We start from the raw sequence: 15,722 nt of genomic DNA on the forward strand, positions 1-15,722 counted from the left end.
GAAACCGCTCTGCCCAACGGGCCCCGCGGGAAACTCAGCCTCGCTCAGATACTTCACCGCGTCTCCACACGACCCCTCGAGCTACACAGGTAATCTGCAGAGGACATCACCCTACCTCTCCCTGACTCACCACACCGGGAAAGGGAGGAGCAGCGTTTGCATTTATCATCGTACAGCAGCCTAATGACTGCGGGGGAGAACACCTGCAGCCCGGGGTGTAGGGAACGTCATTTGTTACAGTAGCTTTAAGGCAAAGTGTGTTCCCAGGGGCTCTGTGGAATTGCAGCGGGATCCGGTCAAGCCCTGCAGGAGCACATTCCAGCATTTGGGAATGTCTGTTCTCCATGCGAACAGCCAGAGCTACTTGCAAGCAAAGGTATTTTTTGCAAGAATCGAAGTGCCAGAGGATTTTTTTAGGGCCTCTAAATCTGCACGTTTGGGGGTTTAAGGCAGCCACTAACTGATGAGGCTTAAAAAGATAATTTACCAATGGAACGGCATAGACATTTCCCTGGAATGGGAAATCCTGTAATTTCACCATCTTTTAAGTGGGGTGCCAAGCCCAGCACCAGTGCATGGTACCTAGCCTAGAATCAGAGTGAAACCAGTGATCTGGAGAGGACGGGGAGGAAGGACAGAGGGAATCCGCTCCAGGGACGGAGGTCAGCAACGGAAGAAGAGAGAGGGGCCAAAGAGAAGCCGGCAGAGCAAAGCCGCAGCGAGCATTGGGAAGGGGGAGGATTGCCTCCGAGGGTGAATTACTCGAAGAGGCTGGACCAAGCGTGCAGCGCGATGCACTTGGCCTCTGGTGCTCCACCTTGCGCTCCAGGCAGCGAGCTGCGGCTGGCATGGTTGCTCGCAATGGAAGAGGGAAGGGGGTCAGAGATGCAAAGCGAGGATGGGCCGGGTGGGAATTGCAGCCAAGCAGGAACAAGGAACAACCAGGATGGAGGACAGATGGGAAAAATGTCCATCCCTCCCGGCTGTGCTGCAAAACATCCCCCACCTGCAAATGGGGCTGTGTGACCCCATGGCAGACCTCCCACCAGCGCTGGCATCCTTGCTGGGAGGGCCACGAAGAAGCAGGGCAGCAGCAGAATCCCACCAGCTCCTCAGGAGAGGTGAGAAGCAAAGAAAAGTCCCCCAGCAAGCTGGGCAAGGCAGAGTTTTCGGTTCAGGGCGGCGGGAAGCGAGGTTAGAGCCTTGCACGGGCTTAGGATACCCTCTGCAGGCCAGCACAGGGCTCCACACACCCCGAATCGCCAAGTTTTGGTCGGAAAAACGTGGAGACACGAAAACAAAGTCCTGTCGATGTGATGCAGGATGTGCAGGAATAATGTGGGAGAATATATGGGAGAGATCCCTTCCTCAATCCCACCCTCTATGACTAGGACCTCTGCTGAGAGCTAAAGCTCTGCATGGCAGTTTTCTCTTGAGTGGCTTAGGTGGGGAACAGGGTCTGTCTCCTCTTCCCATGTTGGCTGTGAGCAAGGTCCCACCGTCACTAACTTGCCCCTGGAGCTGGAAAAAGCTACTTATGACTAACAGGAGGCAAATCAGAAGGAAGGAACGGGAGGCTCAGCCTGGTCCGTAGCACTGAGATCCTGGTGGCTCTATCTGGAGCAACAAAAGCTGGGGACAGGCTCTGACCTCCCTCCCCGAGGACTCCCCGGGCTCCGGCTCCAAGGCCAGCCTGCTGCCGGGGGACAGGGCGGCTCCACGGGGACCTGCCGACATCCGCGGGAACAAGGCGCCCCGTCTGACTCTGTCTAGCGGCGACATCTACGGGACAGCCGCCGGGGAGAGCCAGCCTGGAGTCTGGACAAAGACCAGTCCCGGCACCAAAACGCCTTCGTGTTGTCATTACGGCTTAATAAAGCCACTAGCAGGTTTTTTTGTTGCCTGGGAATTTATTGCTTTTATGCGCCTTTATTGCTGACTGGTATTTTGCGAGTCCCCACAACAGAGCGGATTGATGCGCTGAAATCCTTAGTCATTCGACAGCTAAGATGGACACAGCCAGCAACAGAAGCGTGGGCAAGGCAGCAAGAAGTAAACGAGAGCCCCCAGCAAGTTCCCGGCAGCCGTGGAGGACCCAGGCGCCTCTCCCCAGCCCCCTTCGGAAATCCTGCGTGGCGAAACCAGCGCTACCTCCTGTAGGCTCCAGCCACGTTCAGGAGCTCTTTCTGGGGGCATGAATCTGCTCTTCCTCCCTCCAACAGCGGGTTTTCCACGCAGGCTCGAAGATGGAGGGCTTTGCCTGCATCTCTGCAGCCACGTTTTCTCTGCCGAGAGCCTTTATCGGGGAGGGATGGGATTTCAGCGATAACGCCGGCCCTCGCTGGCGGCCGCAGAGATAACGAACGCAGCCAGGCGGTGAGCGCCGTTTCGTTCACACGTGCGTCCTCGATCCACAAATCTAGCTTGATCACGCTGGCTCTCAATTACAGGACGCTTAAATTAAAATGTGGGGAAAAGGCAGATTGTTTTAGTGCCCCAGCAAATAGGTGAAAAGAAGCAGAAGACAGAAGCACAAGAGATTTCCATAGCAACCAGTGCAAAGGCTCTGCCTCCTCGGATTCTCTCGGATTCATCTTCCCTGCACTTAGATAATCCAGGGGTGCAGGTATGATATGATTCACTAGTGGAAAACAGTGGTCTTAAAGGAGTCGCACTGAGCACATGAGGGATCTGGGCACACGGAGACCCTCCGCACTAGCTCCTTTGCCAAAGGAAACAGCAAATTCCTCCTAAGGGGATTCTGAATCTCAGATATGCTTAAAAATGAAAAAAAGCTGTCATTTCTTCTAAACAATTCAAGCTCCTGAACGTATAAATCTGTGAGCCTGTTAAAGCCCTAAGGCCAATTGCCATGAGGGTAACAACCAAGCTCTACTGAAATCTGCTTCAGGCAATATGCAAAAGGGTGCGAGCTCCGTATGACAAAATAAAGTCATGCACAAACTCAACGCGATGGACTTCCCAGAAAAAAAAAAATATATAAAGTCACCTTGGCCAAGCTGGAGGTGAGGAAAGAGGTTCTTGTAGACCCAAGGAGGAACCTGGTAGAAAACAAGTGTCCTGGGGAAGGTGACTGAAACAGCCCAGCTGGATGGCGCAGGGATCAGGGGGCTGCAACTGCGGGGATCAAAGTGGGCATGAAGTGAGGGACCCTTTCTGCTAGTGCAGCTCTGTAAGAGGAAACAAGTCTTTTGAGCTGTGTTAGCAACAGAGGTTTCGTCCCTGCTGCTTCGCTGACCTTACGGGGGATAAGATCCCATCTCAGGACTCATCTCCAACCCCACTGCCACTGAGATACCCTCCCTGCACCTCCTTGGCAAGCCACAAACACTGCTTTTCCCAACCAATCCTCCTCTGGCCAGAAGAGGACCCAAGAGGCAAGCAGAGAAGATCAGCAGTTGCAAGAAGCTGCAGCTCTCTCCTGATCACAGGTGGCGCCTTTGGGAAGGACTGTGTTTGCTCCGAGCTGAACTGCACCGCAAGAACCCCCTGGATACTGCTTAAGGCTAAGGTTCCCCTATGTGCCCTTGGGTTTATTTGATTCGACTGGATTAGGAGGAAACAGGGATGGCATGGCCGTCTCATAGTCACCACAGCTCTGTGACCACTGTGAATATTCAGTCCTTGGCAAGAATAAAAGACTTTTTGCAATTCCGTTCATTGCTGAAAGTGCTTTTAGGCATAATTGTATGATTTTCCTGCGTTTGACAGAGACAGGCTGGAGGATCACCTTGACAGAGTCAGCTCAACTAGGCAGGTGCCACCTTAGCTATTTACATGGGCTAAACTTCAGCAAGCCACAGCTACAGGGGTTTCCACCATTTGTGTTTAAGCCTGGATAGTTCAGGATTTAACCAAGAACGAGCCAGCCCCTTGTGTGTCCCTGTAGCCATCCCTCCACTTTCCAACACCGGCTGTCAGGGAATCTCCCCAGTCCCGTGTCACTTCTCCCCACCAGTACACGAACAGTACCAGGCTCTGCTGCCCCCACGGACACAGGGATATTCGAGACAGCACTTCCCTCTGTATCTTTCCCTGCCCCAAATTAATTCTTATATTCCTCCCGGTCCAGGCAAAAAAGCCTCTCTTAGACTTTCTTCTTTGTGGATGTTTTGGCACCAGGATTTAGAAATTATATATAACAGAGACATGAAGCAAACACAGGTATTTGTTCAGATGGGACGGTAGGTAGGGGGAAGACATCCTTGGCGGACTGGACAAATCGCAGACTTAAATTTCAGTTAGAGGAATTCAGGTCAAAGAGTGAAATACTACAGGACTGGGACTGATTGCCTGGGAAGGCTTCAGGGTACCCATCACTGGAGATCTTTGAGAAGAGGCTTAGCACGTGTCTGTCAGCGATGGCATGCTACCAGCTGATCTCTCCTTGGACCAAAGAGTAGGAGCAATCTGGATCGCAGTGTCCAGCCCTCTGACCGAAGGCAGTATGTGATAGATGTTTAGTTCTGATGGTCAACAGGACAACCGCACCACGTGCCACCTTGGGCCACAAAATGCTTCCCAGCGCACCACCTAACAGACTAACACACCAAAGCTACAACGGGGAAGCGCCTCTGAGACCTGAGACCCCTCGGGCAGAAGCAGCAGAGAGTTTGTGCAGGTGAGTTAGCTAAAACTCAGCCCAGCACTCCTGCCTGTCTGTACCGGGAGGAAATTCCCTTAAACACGTTTTTCACTGCTTGCTAACAAGGGCTGCCAGGCCTCGGAGAGTAGTACGTCTAAACCCAAGGCACCGCTTCGCTGTGGTCTGTCCTGCTCAGCACGCAGCCTTGCAAGAAAAGACAACTCCCCGAGGAGATGTCCCAACAACACTCCCACGGGCTGACAGGTTGGGGAAAAGGGACCGCAGATGTTGCATTTTGCAGAAGGGTTTGCTGATCTCCAGCCCCTCAGCAGGCCCCGTCGTACCCGTTGCAGCATTCGGTAGGGGACGCAGCCTGCTCGCGCTAGGGCTTGATGTTCTCGCCCGGCAGCAGGAGCAGCCGGCGCCGCCTGTTTGCAAGCCCAGAGCATGAAGGGCTGATGGCTGGGAACAAGCCAGGCACTTTCGGACTCCGTAGGCACGTCCCATCCTAACCCTCCACAACGGCTTCCTGAAGCCTCCGAATGTCCCTGCATGACAGTCACCCCTGTGGCAAGCGACTGACAAATACCAAATTGATCCACGTCCCTCTTCCTCAGTCCTAGCAGCAGGAGGAACAGCCTCTTCTACCCGAATATCCTTCTGTGAGTCCTGCCACACCGTGCTCAGCACCTCCACAGCTGGCGTGGGAAAGAGCAAACTCACGCCACGAGAAGTTTCAGGGGAACGTGACAGCGACAGTTTATCTGCTTCCTCCTTCCCTGCTACCTCACCTCCCAGGATCTTCAAACTGATGAATTGCCCTTTGGAAACTTCAGGGTATTTTTGTTGGACTGACCCTCCCTGAAGCCGATCAATGACCCAAACCTCAGCAATGACTAGCCCAAGGCTTCTTGCACCCCTAATTTATGGAGAGGATGGAGCTGCGCACAACTCCGTACATGTTCAGCCTGCAGGCAGGGATAGATTTAGCAGGGATAGATTTAGCTGTTATTCACGGCCCTATTATCAAGCGCTTGGTGCTGTACAAATATAGAGGCAGGGGTACAGGACCAGCTTAAGCAGAGAGAGGCCTTCCTGATCCAGTGCGTGGAGTAACTCGGAAAGCAGAACAGCGGCGGTAAGATGGCCAGGCCTCCCACCTGCACGGGGTGCTGGGTGCTCCCACACCTCACGTTTAACAGCCGGACAAGCCAGGGCTGACCTCCCAAGCCCGCCTCCGGCCTCATCCGTCAGCGCCGTGCCAAGCACAAGCCTCTTCCCTGGGATCTGACTCGCCCCCTGACCGAGGCACTTTTTGATTCAGGGAGCCGTTGCACTAAGGTAGCTCCTAGGCTAGATTCCTCCACTAATTGCCTAAGGCAGGAGGAAGGGATGTGGATTAGTGTGGCCAGCGGGCACGTTGGGATGAGCATTATGGGAGATCTATGTCTAACGAGGGAAAAATCTTTCTGATGATAGGGATAGACTCAGCCAGTCGCCTGGAGGGGGAGGTGGGTTGCCAGCACCTGAGGTTTTTACGAACAGGATGAACAAGCATTGCTCAGGAGTGACTCAGCCGGAGCTGGTCCTGCTGTAGGAAAGGGGCACGGCTGGATAACCCCTTGGGGACCTCGCCAGCCCACTTTTCCGTGGGTTCTGCGTTCCCTCAGGCAATGCTGGTGCACCGTATCACATGGATCTGAAACTCCACGTAGCATTTGTCTTCAGTCACCCGCTGGTTAGCTCGGTTCCCCGCTACCACGAGTCCAGCGACGTGCCAAGGAGGCTCAAATTCCTCCAATTCCCGAGCAAGGCATGTGCATCTGGACTCCACAGCTCACCTCTTTAACCTTCCCTCCTGGAAGGGTGTCCCTCTGCAAAACCTGCCCGGAGGCGGGAGGGGAGAAGGGGAGCTGCCGCAGAACAGATCCCAGGAATCTGCTCCTCAGGCAGGGATGGAGCCAGGTTTGCCTGTGCACACAGATCTCATCCCGATGGCAGCCAGCACGCTCTGCTCGTGCCCATGCCTTGCTGTCTGGTCCCCACTGGCTTATTTTCAAAGCCCATTTGCCTGGCTGTTCGCTGCTCCCTTTTCCCCGCTGGCACGTGCGGCGCAGTCCACGAGCAGACAGGATGCTCCGGGTGCGCATCGCCTCTAAGCCAGCTCTGTTTTGCAACCCCTTCACCACACCCTCCCTTCCCCCCCCCCCCAAAAAAAAAAACCCAGGATGATTAAATGTGATTTTGCATCTCTTCCTTCGAGGCTCCCCCATAGGATGTGGCACCTCTCGGGAGGAAGATAGTTCAAAGCCTTCCCCTCTCGGTGAAATCTGTTGAGTATCTGAGTGTAGAAAAGCAGTGCAAATTAATGCCCTGCGCTGGGGCACCGAAAAGGTGGAGCCCAACCATACTACTAGACACCAGAGAATCCACCGGGAACAGGGCTTCACAGGTTGTACTTGGAAACACGCTGTTTAAATGATGCCATTTCCTAAACCTCTCTGCCCCTCAGCTCCCAGGAATTCACCTCTAAATCGGGCAAGCGTAGAGTCTGCTCCACCACCCCGTTTAGACGAGGCATTTTAGAGGAAGGGAAGAGTCGAGATGAATTTTAAGTCCCTGTTTCAAGCAGCGATGGAAGACGACGGGTCGGGAAAGGCCTGAAATTTTGGGGACGCGGGCGCGGGGCCGCCGTGCGCTGGGAGGAAGGGGTTAGCGGGAGCTGAGGGTTGGGTTTTGGGTTCCTCCAAACTCTTCGGCCCGTGGATCCGAGCGTTGCGGGCGCGGGAGCAAAACGTGAACCGAATATCTACGAGCGGGTGCCAGAAAGGGTTAAACCAGAGGGTTTGCGCGGCGTTGGCCTCTGCACTCCGCCAGTTAACGCGGCGGAGAGTTTATAACCTGCTAATCTCACTTGTGGAGCCGCCGCACGTTTATAGACAGCGGGAGAGCCGAGCGGGAGCTCGAGCCGGGCCGCGCTGAGCCAGCGCGGCGGAGAGGCCGGAAAGGAGCGTGTGCCGGGGCTGCAGAGAAAAGCCGTAAAAAAGAGCAAAGCGAAACGAGGAAGGTTCATAGCAGGGTTTTTGCGGTGTCTTTTTTAAGCCAGGGCTTCTTCAGAAGGGGAAGCGAGAGGCGGGAAGGGGCTGGAAGCAGCCGGGGCGTGCTCTGGGACAGCCGAGAGCCCCTGGGCCAGAGGAAGGACCTCAAAACCCCCTGAGAAACCACGCCGAGGCGGAGCAGCTCCACGGGATTTCATGGGTGGCGGGACCAAGGGGGCTGTGGCTGCGCTGGGATGACACCCCAGCGACCCGGGCCAGGCCCTGCCCCGGTGGAGGGGGCCCCAACAGGCCGCGAGAGGCCTCGATCCCGTCAGCGCTGCGCTGAAGGGGTGCCGTGAGGGAGCCCCCGGCCGCGGACATCTCCCGGCCTGCGAGGCCACTGACAGAACGCTGCAGCGCCCCCCCCCTCCTTATATAGCGGCCGCCACGTGAATATTCAATGAGGGGGCGGTGCCTCTCCGGGGGGCGTGACGGCTCATGAATATTGGCGGAGGGCGGGCGCTCATGAATATGCAGCGTGGAGGGGAGGGGGCGTGGCGACCTCATGAATTATGCATGAGGCGGGCGGGGCCGCGCGCCCCAACGCTCTGTCCCTTCAAAGTGTGAGAAGATGGCGGCGGCGGGCCCCGGCAGCCGGGCCGCGGTGCCGGCGCGGCGGGGGCGGCGGGGGCGGGGGCGGGCCGGGGCGGCGGCGGAGGAGGACGAGGTGGTGCTGGCGGTGGCGGAGTGCCCGGTGTGCCGCCAGGCGCTGGTGGAGGCGGTGACGCCGCCCTGCCGCCACTCGCTCTGCCTCGCTTGCTTCCAGCGGTGCCTGCAGGGCCCGGGCCTCTGCTGCCCGCTCTGCCGCAGCCGCCTCTCCACCTGGGCCCGCCGCCAGCAGGCCCGCGCCGAGCCCGCCGCGACGACGGCCGCCGGAGGAGGCGGGGAGCAGCGGCCGCCGGACCAAGGTGCGGCGGCGGCGGCGGCGGCGGGCACCTGCCCCTCCCCCTCCCCCCAGTACCAACCGCCTGCGGCGGCGCGAGGGGCGGGGGGGCGCCGAGCGCGCGGGGGCTCGGCCCGAGGGGGCGGGGCCGGCGGGGGCGGGGGGGTGCCGAGCGCGCGGGGGCTCGGCCCCGAGGGGGCGGGGCCGGCGGGGGAGGGGGCTCGGCCCCGAGGGGGCGGGGCCGGCGGGGGGGAGGGGGGACGCCGAGCGCGCGGGGGCTCGGCCCCGAGGGGGCGGGGCCGGCGCGGGAGGTGCGCTGAGTTTGCGGGGGCTCAGTCCTGGCGGGGGAGGGGCGGGAAGAGCGCTGAGATTGAGAGGGCTCAGCCCCGCGGGGGGAGGGGTGGGAGGTGCGCTGAGTTTGCGGGGGCTCAGCTGCGTGGGGGGGGGGGGGGAGGAGGTGCACTGAGTTTGCAGGAGCTCAGCCCCACACTGTTGGGCAGGAGGTGCGCTGAGTTTGCGGGGACTCAGCCCCACGGTGTTGGGCAGGAGGTGCACCGAGTTTGTAGGGCTTCAGCCCCGCGCCGTTGGGCAGGAGGTGCACCGAGTTTGCAGGGGCTCAGCCCCGCACCGTTGGGCAGGAGGTGCACTGAGTTTGCAGGGGCTCAGCCCCGCACCGTTGGGCAGGAGGTGCACCGAGTTTGCAGGGGCTCAGCCCCGCACCGTTGGGCAGGAGGTGCACTGAGTTTGCAGGGCCTCAGCCCCGCGCCATTGGGCAGGAGGTGCACTGAGTTTGCAGGGCCTCAGCCCCGCGCCATTGGGCAGGAGGTGCACTGAGTTTGCAGGGCCTCTGCCACATGCTGTTGGGCAGGAGGTGCACTGAGTTTGCAGGGGCTCAGCCCCGCGCCGTTGGGCAGGAGGTGCACTGAGTTTGCAGGGCCTCTACCCCACGCTGTTGGGCAGGAGGTGCACTGAGTTTGTAGGGGCTCGGCCCCATGCTGTCGGGCAGGCGGTGCGCTGAGTTTGCAGGGGCTCAGCCCCACACTGTCGGGCAGGAGGTGCACTGAGTTTGCAGGGGCTCAGCCCCACACTGTTGGGCAGGAGGTGTGCCGAGTTTGCAGGGGCTCAGCCCCACACTGTCGGGCAGGAGGTGTGCCGAGTTTGCAGGGGCTCAGCCCCATGCTGTCGGGCAGGAGGTGTGCCGAGTTTGCAGGGGGAAAATGCCCACCTTGCGCCTGTCACTTCGGGCAAAGCTCCTGCTGGGGATGCGGCTCTGCTGGGAGCTTTTGTCGGCGGCTTTAGCGCGTGCTGTTTGCAGGAGTGATGTAGCTACGCCGGCAGAAATCATCCGCCTACACCGTGTCTACGTGAGCGTTGTTCTGACGCGACGGCGCTGGTGGAAGCTCGGTAGAGTAGACCAGGCTTTAGGCTGCGGATAAATGTCCTCTTCCCCATCCAGCTTGCTAGGAAAGAAGCCGCTGCCCTAACTGTTCCTTATCGAGTGTGTTACCGCTCTCCTGGTTCATGCTTGTGTCAGCACCCTCTAATTTGCTTTGGGAAAAAATTGGCAGTATTAGCTAAAACAGCTTAAATTGGTGGTTTGAACTACCCTGCTAACCTTTGCTCCGAGCTAACTGGGAAGCCCTCACACGAAACGATTTGCTGAACCAAGGAATAAAGTAGCCATCAGGAAGGAAGCCGAGGCGAACCGCTGGGAGCGGTTCCTCTGCAGCTGGAGCAGGGAGACCGGCCCTCCGCGGGCTTTATTTCCACTTTGGGGTTCTCGAAAACTCTCACCAAGTCCATCTTCACTCCAAGTTAGTTGAGTCAATCACGCTTAAATATATTCGGCTTGATCTAACCCTAGCTTGAATGAGAACATCCAGCCATGCTGCAGGAATGCTTGCGCAGGACCGATGCTGTTTTTAGAAGAGTAGCTTTAATCCTTTGCTTCCCTTAAATTGTCTGGAACGTGTATGTTTTGCAGCGAGGCACGTGGTGATCATCCGAGTGTCGGTAGCCCTTTATGCCTGCCTGAACTTCCTAAAGCTCCGGAACTGTCTTGGAGAGACTCGCGGAGGGTCTTAGCACTGAGAAACGTGAGATCTACCCCCAAACGTGTGCACGTTACTGTTATCGTATAGTTTGAGTACGGTCTTGTCATAGAGACTCTAGACTAGGCTAGACTAACTGGTACTCGCGCTATATCCTCTGACCGCTTTTCATACCCTAGGCCTCACCGCTTTAAAATTGTGCTCAAAGCTACGGAGCGGTTGAACTAACGGTTGATGAGGTGAGCTAAAATGAGCTATCATCTTTAACGGCTTTCCTGTTGCGTTTCCAGCTTAAGGCCAAGCGGCAGTCCTTAAGCGGCACTGGACTGCTGCATAAGGCAAACGTTGTGAAGGTAATTGACCACTTATATTGTGAGTTGGGCTAATAGTATGGAAACCAAAGCGAGCTGAGCCATTACAAATGTTAATTTAGCACGTGCAGAGGGAGCAGAGCGGATATGGTCTATCATGACTTTAGCGAGGCTTTTCGTAGAATCATATAATCACAAAATCATTGAGGTTGGAAGAGGCCTCTGGAGATCGTCTGGTCCAACCCCGCTGTTCAAAGCAGGGTCAGCTACAGCAGGTTGCCCAGGACCATGTCCAGTTGGGTTTTGAATATCTCCAAAGACAGAGACTCCACAACCACTCTGGGCAACCTGTTCCAGTGCTTGACCACCCCCGATATTTATACACATTGACAAGGTCCCCCGTGAGCCTTCTCTTCCCCAGGCTGAGCATTCCCAGCCCTCTCAGCCTCTCCTCTTAGGAAAGATGCTCCAGGCCCTTCATCATCTTCATGGTCTTTTGCTGGACTCACTCCAGTATGTCCATGTCTCTCTTGTACTGGGGAGCCCAGCACTGGACAAGGCACTCCAGGTGAGGCCTCACCAGTGCTGAGTAGAGGGGAAGGATCACCTCCCTCAGCCTGCTGGCAATGTTCTTCCTAATAAAGCCCAGGAGGCTGGTGGCCTTCTTTGCCACAGTGGCACATTGCTGGCTCATGGTCAAGTTGTTGTCCAGCAGAACCCCCAGGGCCTTTTCTGCCAAGCTGCTTTCCAGACGGTTGACTGCCAGCCTGTCCTGGTGCCTGGGGTTATTCCTCCCCAGGGACAGGACTTGGCATCTCCTGTGGTTGAACTTCATGAAATCCCTGTCTGCCCATTTCTCCAACCTGTCAAGGTCCCTCTGAATGGCAGCGCAACAGTCTGGTGTATCAACCCCTCCTCCCAGTTTTGCATCATCTGCAAACTTGCTGAGGGTGTACTGTGTCCCGTGTCTGGGTCATACTGGCCCCGGTATCAACCCCTGGGATACACCAGTCAGACTTCATGCTGCTGATCACAACCCTTTGAGTCCAGCAGTTCAGCCAGTTTTCAGTCCAGCTCACTGTCCGCTGCTCCAGTTCATACTTCATCAATTAGTCGATGAGGATTTACAGGAGACAGCGTTGAAAACCTTCCTGAAGTTGAGATAAACAACACCCACTGCTCTCCGCTCACACACCACGGCGGTCAGCTCATCACAGAAGGTTATCAGGTTGGTTAGATACGATTTCCCCTTCACAAATCCATGCTGACTACTCCCAGTCACCTTCCTGTCCTTCATGTGTTTGGAAATAGTAATCCAAGGAGGATTGTTCCAGGAGGATTTGTTCCATCACCTTCCCAGGGACTGGGGTGAGGCTGACCAGCCTGTAGTTCCCCAAATACTCCTTCTTGAAGATAGTAGTGATATTTGCTCTCTTCCCGTCCTCAGGAATCTCTCCCAATCACCGTGACTTTTTCAAAGATAATTGAGAGTGGCCTCACAACGACATTGGCCAGTTCCCTCAGCATTCGTGGGTGCATTCAGTCAGGTCCCATGGACTCGTGTGTGTCCAGTTTGTTTACATGTTCCCTAACCTGATCCTCCTCCACCAAGGGCAAGTCTGCCTTGCTCCATACTTCCCCTCTGGCCTCAGGGGCCTGGGATTCCTGAGGGCCGGTCTTGCAAGTAAAGACCGAGGTGGATAAGGCATTGAGTACCTCGGCCTTTTCCATGTCCTTTGTCATCAGGTCCCCTGCCCTGCTCAGCAGTGGTCCCATATTTTCCCTAACTTTCCTTTTGCTGCCCGTGTACTCGTAGAAACCTTTCTTGTTGCTCATCATGTCCTCGCTCTGTCTCTCATAACATCCACATTGACACACTGATGAAGGCCTGAGGGGACCTTATCAATATGTAGATATATCTGATGGAAGGGTGTGAAGAAGATGGAGTCAGACTATTCTCAGTGGTATCCAGTGACAGAACAAGGGGCAATGGGCACAAACTGAAATACAGGAAACTCTGTTTAAATATCAGAAAAAAAAATTTCTTAGCGTAAGGGTGATGGAACACTGGAACAGGTTGCCCAGAGAGGTTGTGGAGTCTCTGTCTTTGGAGATGCTCAAAACCTAACTGGACACAGTCCAGAGCAACCTGCTCTAGTTGACCGTGCTTTGAATGGCGGGGAGGGTTTGGACTAGATGATCTCCAGAGGTCCCTTCCAGCCTCAATGATTCTTTGATTTTGTTATCAAATACTGAATAAGCTTATGGACTTAGTTAAATAGCTTAAAACCTGCAGAACTGATTTAGAAAAATACTTTTTTTTTTTTTTAACATGAAAGATGCTGTCTCTTTACATAACTTAATTCTTCCAACTTAATTTGATCGACTAATATTTGTTTCAGGTCTAGATTTTTATCATTCACTTTGGACATCTAGTGCCTTTCAAGCTGCTCTGTATTCAGCCTGGTCTCCAGCTGCCAGTCTAGAAAGGTGTGGGGCTCCCGTTAGTCCTCTGTCCTGTCTGCCAGCTCTATGGGGATCTCTTGGACACCCTATAGCGTCTGGAAAGGCACCCCTAGGTGCTGGTGTTTAGGCACCTGAATCCTACTCTATCATCATACTCAGCACTGGTGAGACCTCATCTGGAATATCGTGTCCAGTGCTGGGCTCCCTGGTACAAGAGAGACATGGACATACTGGAGTGAGTCCAGCAAAAGACCATGAAGATGATGAAGGGCCTGGAGCATCTTTCCTAAGAGGAGAGGCTGAGAGGGCTGGGAATGCTCAGCCTGGGGAAGAGAAGGCTCACGGGGGACCTTGTCAATGTGTATAAATATCGGGGGTGGTCAAGCACTGGAACAGGTTGCCCAGAGTGGTTGTGGAGTCTCTGTCTTTGGAGATATTCAAAACCCAACTGGACATGGTCCTGGACAACCTGCTGTAGCTGACCCTGCTTTGAACAGCGGGGTTGGACCAGACGATCTCCAGAGGCCTCTTCCAACCTCAATGATTCTGTGATCATGGCAGGTTGTTTTAGCTGCAGATGGCAAACCTCTTTTTCAGCTAGTTTTTTATGAGCATTTAAAGACTCCAACTCTGAAATAACAGAATGCCATGTGATAGGAAAACTGGATTTCTTAAGTGATCAGAACAAGGCAGCTGGTAGAACCAAGTTTTGAATTAAAGTATTGGCTGTAATACTTTGCTAAGAAGTAAAAGTTCATATATTAAGACAGGTGCACAGTGAAAGTCTTGGAAGATAAATATGTGCAGCAGATGGGAGGTTGGGAGCGAGGGAGGGCATCCGCATGGAACCAGTGGATATATACTGTACAGGAACATTCAGCTACCAGGACAAACAGAGGTGCACGTACCATGCTTGCGGTGAGTTCCTCAACCTGATTCCCAAGAAAATCAAGTGCACTCATATTTTTGAGGAAGATGGGCTACCCGATGAATTCTGCATCAAGAAAAAGGAAAAGTATCTTCTGAAGGGACAAGCGGATGAGAACTTGATTACGTCTACTCAGACAGAAAGCCCAAGATACAATTTCTCGTCTCTGATACAAACCCACATTGATAGATTTTTGCCTATCAATCTTGATGTTACCGTCACAGATTGCAGATAACTTCAGGGAGCCTGGAAAATTGCCGAAGGAGTATTCCCCCATGAACAGAGAAGGAGAAATTCAATTTTCCAGGGAAATGGCTGGTTAAACAGGTCAGGAGAATTTTAAACTACTAAATGAAGGTACTCAGGGGGTGGGGGTAGACAATAAATGTCTACCTGCTAAATACAGTCCTTCAAGTGCTTTTTGGAAGGGACGCAGGCAGTCAGCTTCCCCAAAACCGAGGCAGGATGAAGACTACCTAAACCACTGCTGACAGACATTTGTGTCATCCGTTCCTACAATCCTCCTCTGAAGGGGATTCCACAGCCGCCTTTGTTTCAGGGTCTGAACGCTTGGAAAATTTTGCCTAATATCTAATCAAAATCGCCTTTGTTATAAATGCAGCTGATTTCTTTTGTTGCTCTTTTACCCAGTAGCTACAGAGAGCAATTAATAACTGATTCTTTTATGAGAGTGGGGTTTTTTGGTTGTTGGTTTTTTGGTTTTTTGTTTTTTGGGGGGGGGGTGTTTTTTTTTTGTATTGGCAGACTTCTAACGTGACTTCCCTGTCCTTCCTCCTAGTCTTTTTCGGTTGTGGTTTCCTCTTTTCCCCACTTGACTAGTCTAATCTAGTTCTTGAGCATTTCCTGGTGTTTCCTTAATGTCTTGTCATTTCCGTTGTTCTCTAGCTAGTCTCCAGCTTTCGCCTCTCAAGACCAAGAGTTTAGAAACGCTAATCCTGACGAAGCCTTCCCGTGCTACATGAAAAGAAGTGATTTACTTCCTACAGCAAACTGATAGTGAAGCTACAGCATTAAAGTCAACACCACCTCTTTCTTCCTCCTTCTTCCAGCTTCGGTGTTGTGTAGCTGTTTGATGGAATGGTTTAAATTTAAAATTGCCCAGGAAAAAAGATAAGGTGCAGGTAGTACTGGGGTGAGAATGAGCAAGAATAAGGAAGGGCTGCCTCTTCGGTGGCAGTGCCAACCTGTGCCGTGAACCTGTCAGAGCGCTTGCACCTCTCTCTCCTCCTTCCCTGTCCTGTCTGGAGTCATCCACTTAAATTATTCCTTTTAATCCACCATTGAAGCCCTTAATGAAGAGAGGATTTAGCACTGGGCCTACAGCAAGCCCCAGTGGTCCACATGAAAGTGTCCTGGCA

At 54.4% G+C, this 15,722-nt stretch overlaps 1 protein-coding gene across 1 annotated transcript in view; it reads left to right on the plus strand.

Moving 5' to 3' along the window:
* The first annotated feature begins 8,275 nt into the window (after window positions 1–8,275).
* The window catches only part of RNF169 (ring finger protein 169), a 28,870-nt gene continuing 21,423 nt past the window's right edge, over window positions 8,276–15,722 (plus strand). The window contains exon 1 of the mRNA XM_067307401.1: window positions 8,276–8,612. Coding sequence (XP_067163502.1) covers window positions 8,276–8,612 — 337 coding nt within the window. The remainder of the gene's footprint in view (window positions 8,613–15,722) is intronic.

This window comes from Apteryx mantelli, chromosome 1 (genome assembly GCF_036417845.1).
Source record: "Apteryx mantelli isolate bAptMan1 chromosome 1, bAptMan1.hap1, whole genome shotgun sequence".
In the NCBI taxonomy this organism is placed as follows: domain Eukaryota; kingdom Metazoa; phylum Chordata; class Aves; order Apterygiformes; family Apterygidae; genus Apteryx; species Apteryx mantelli.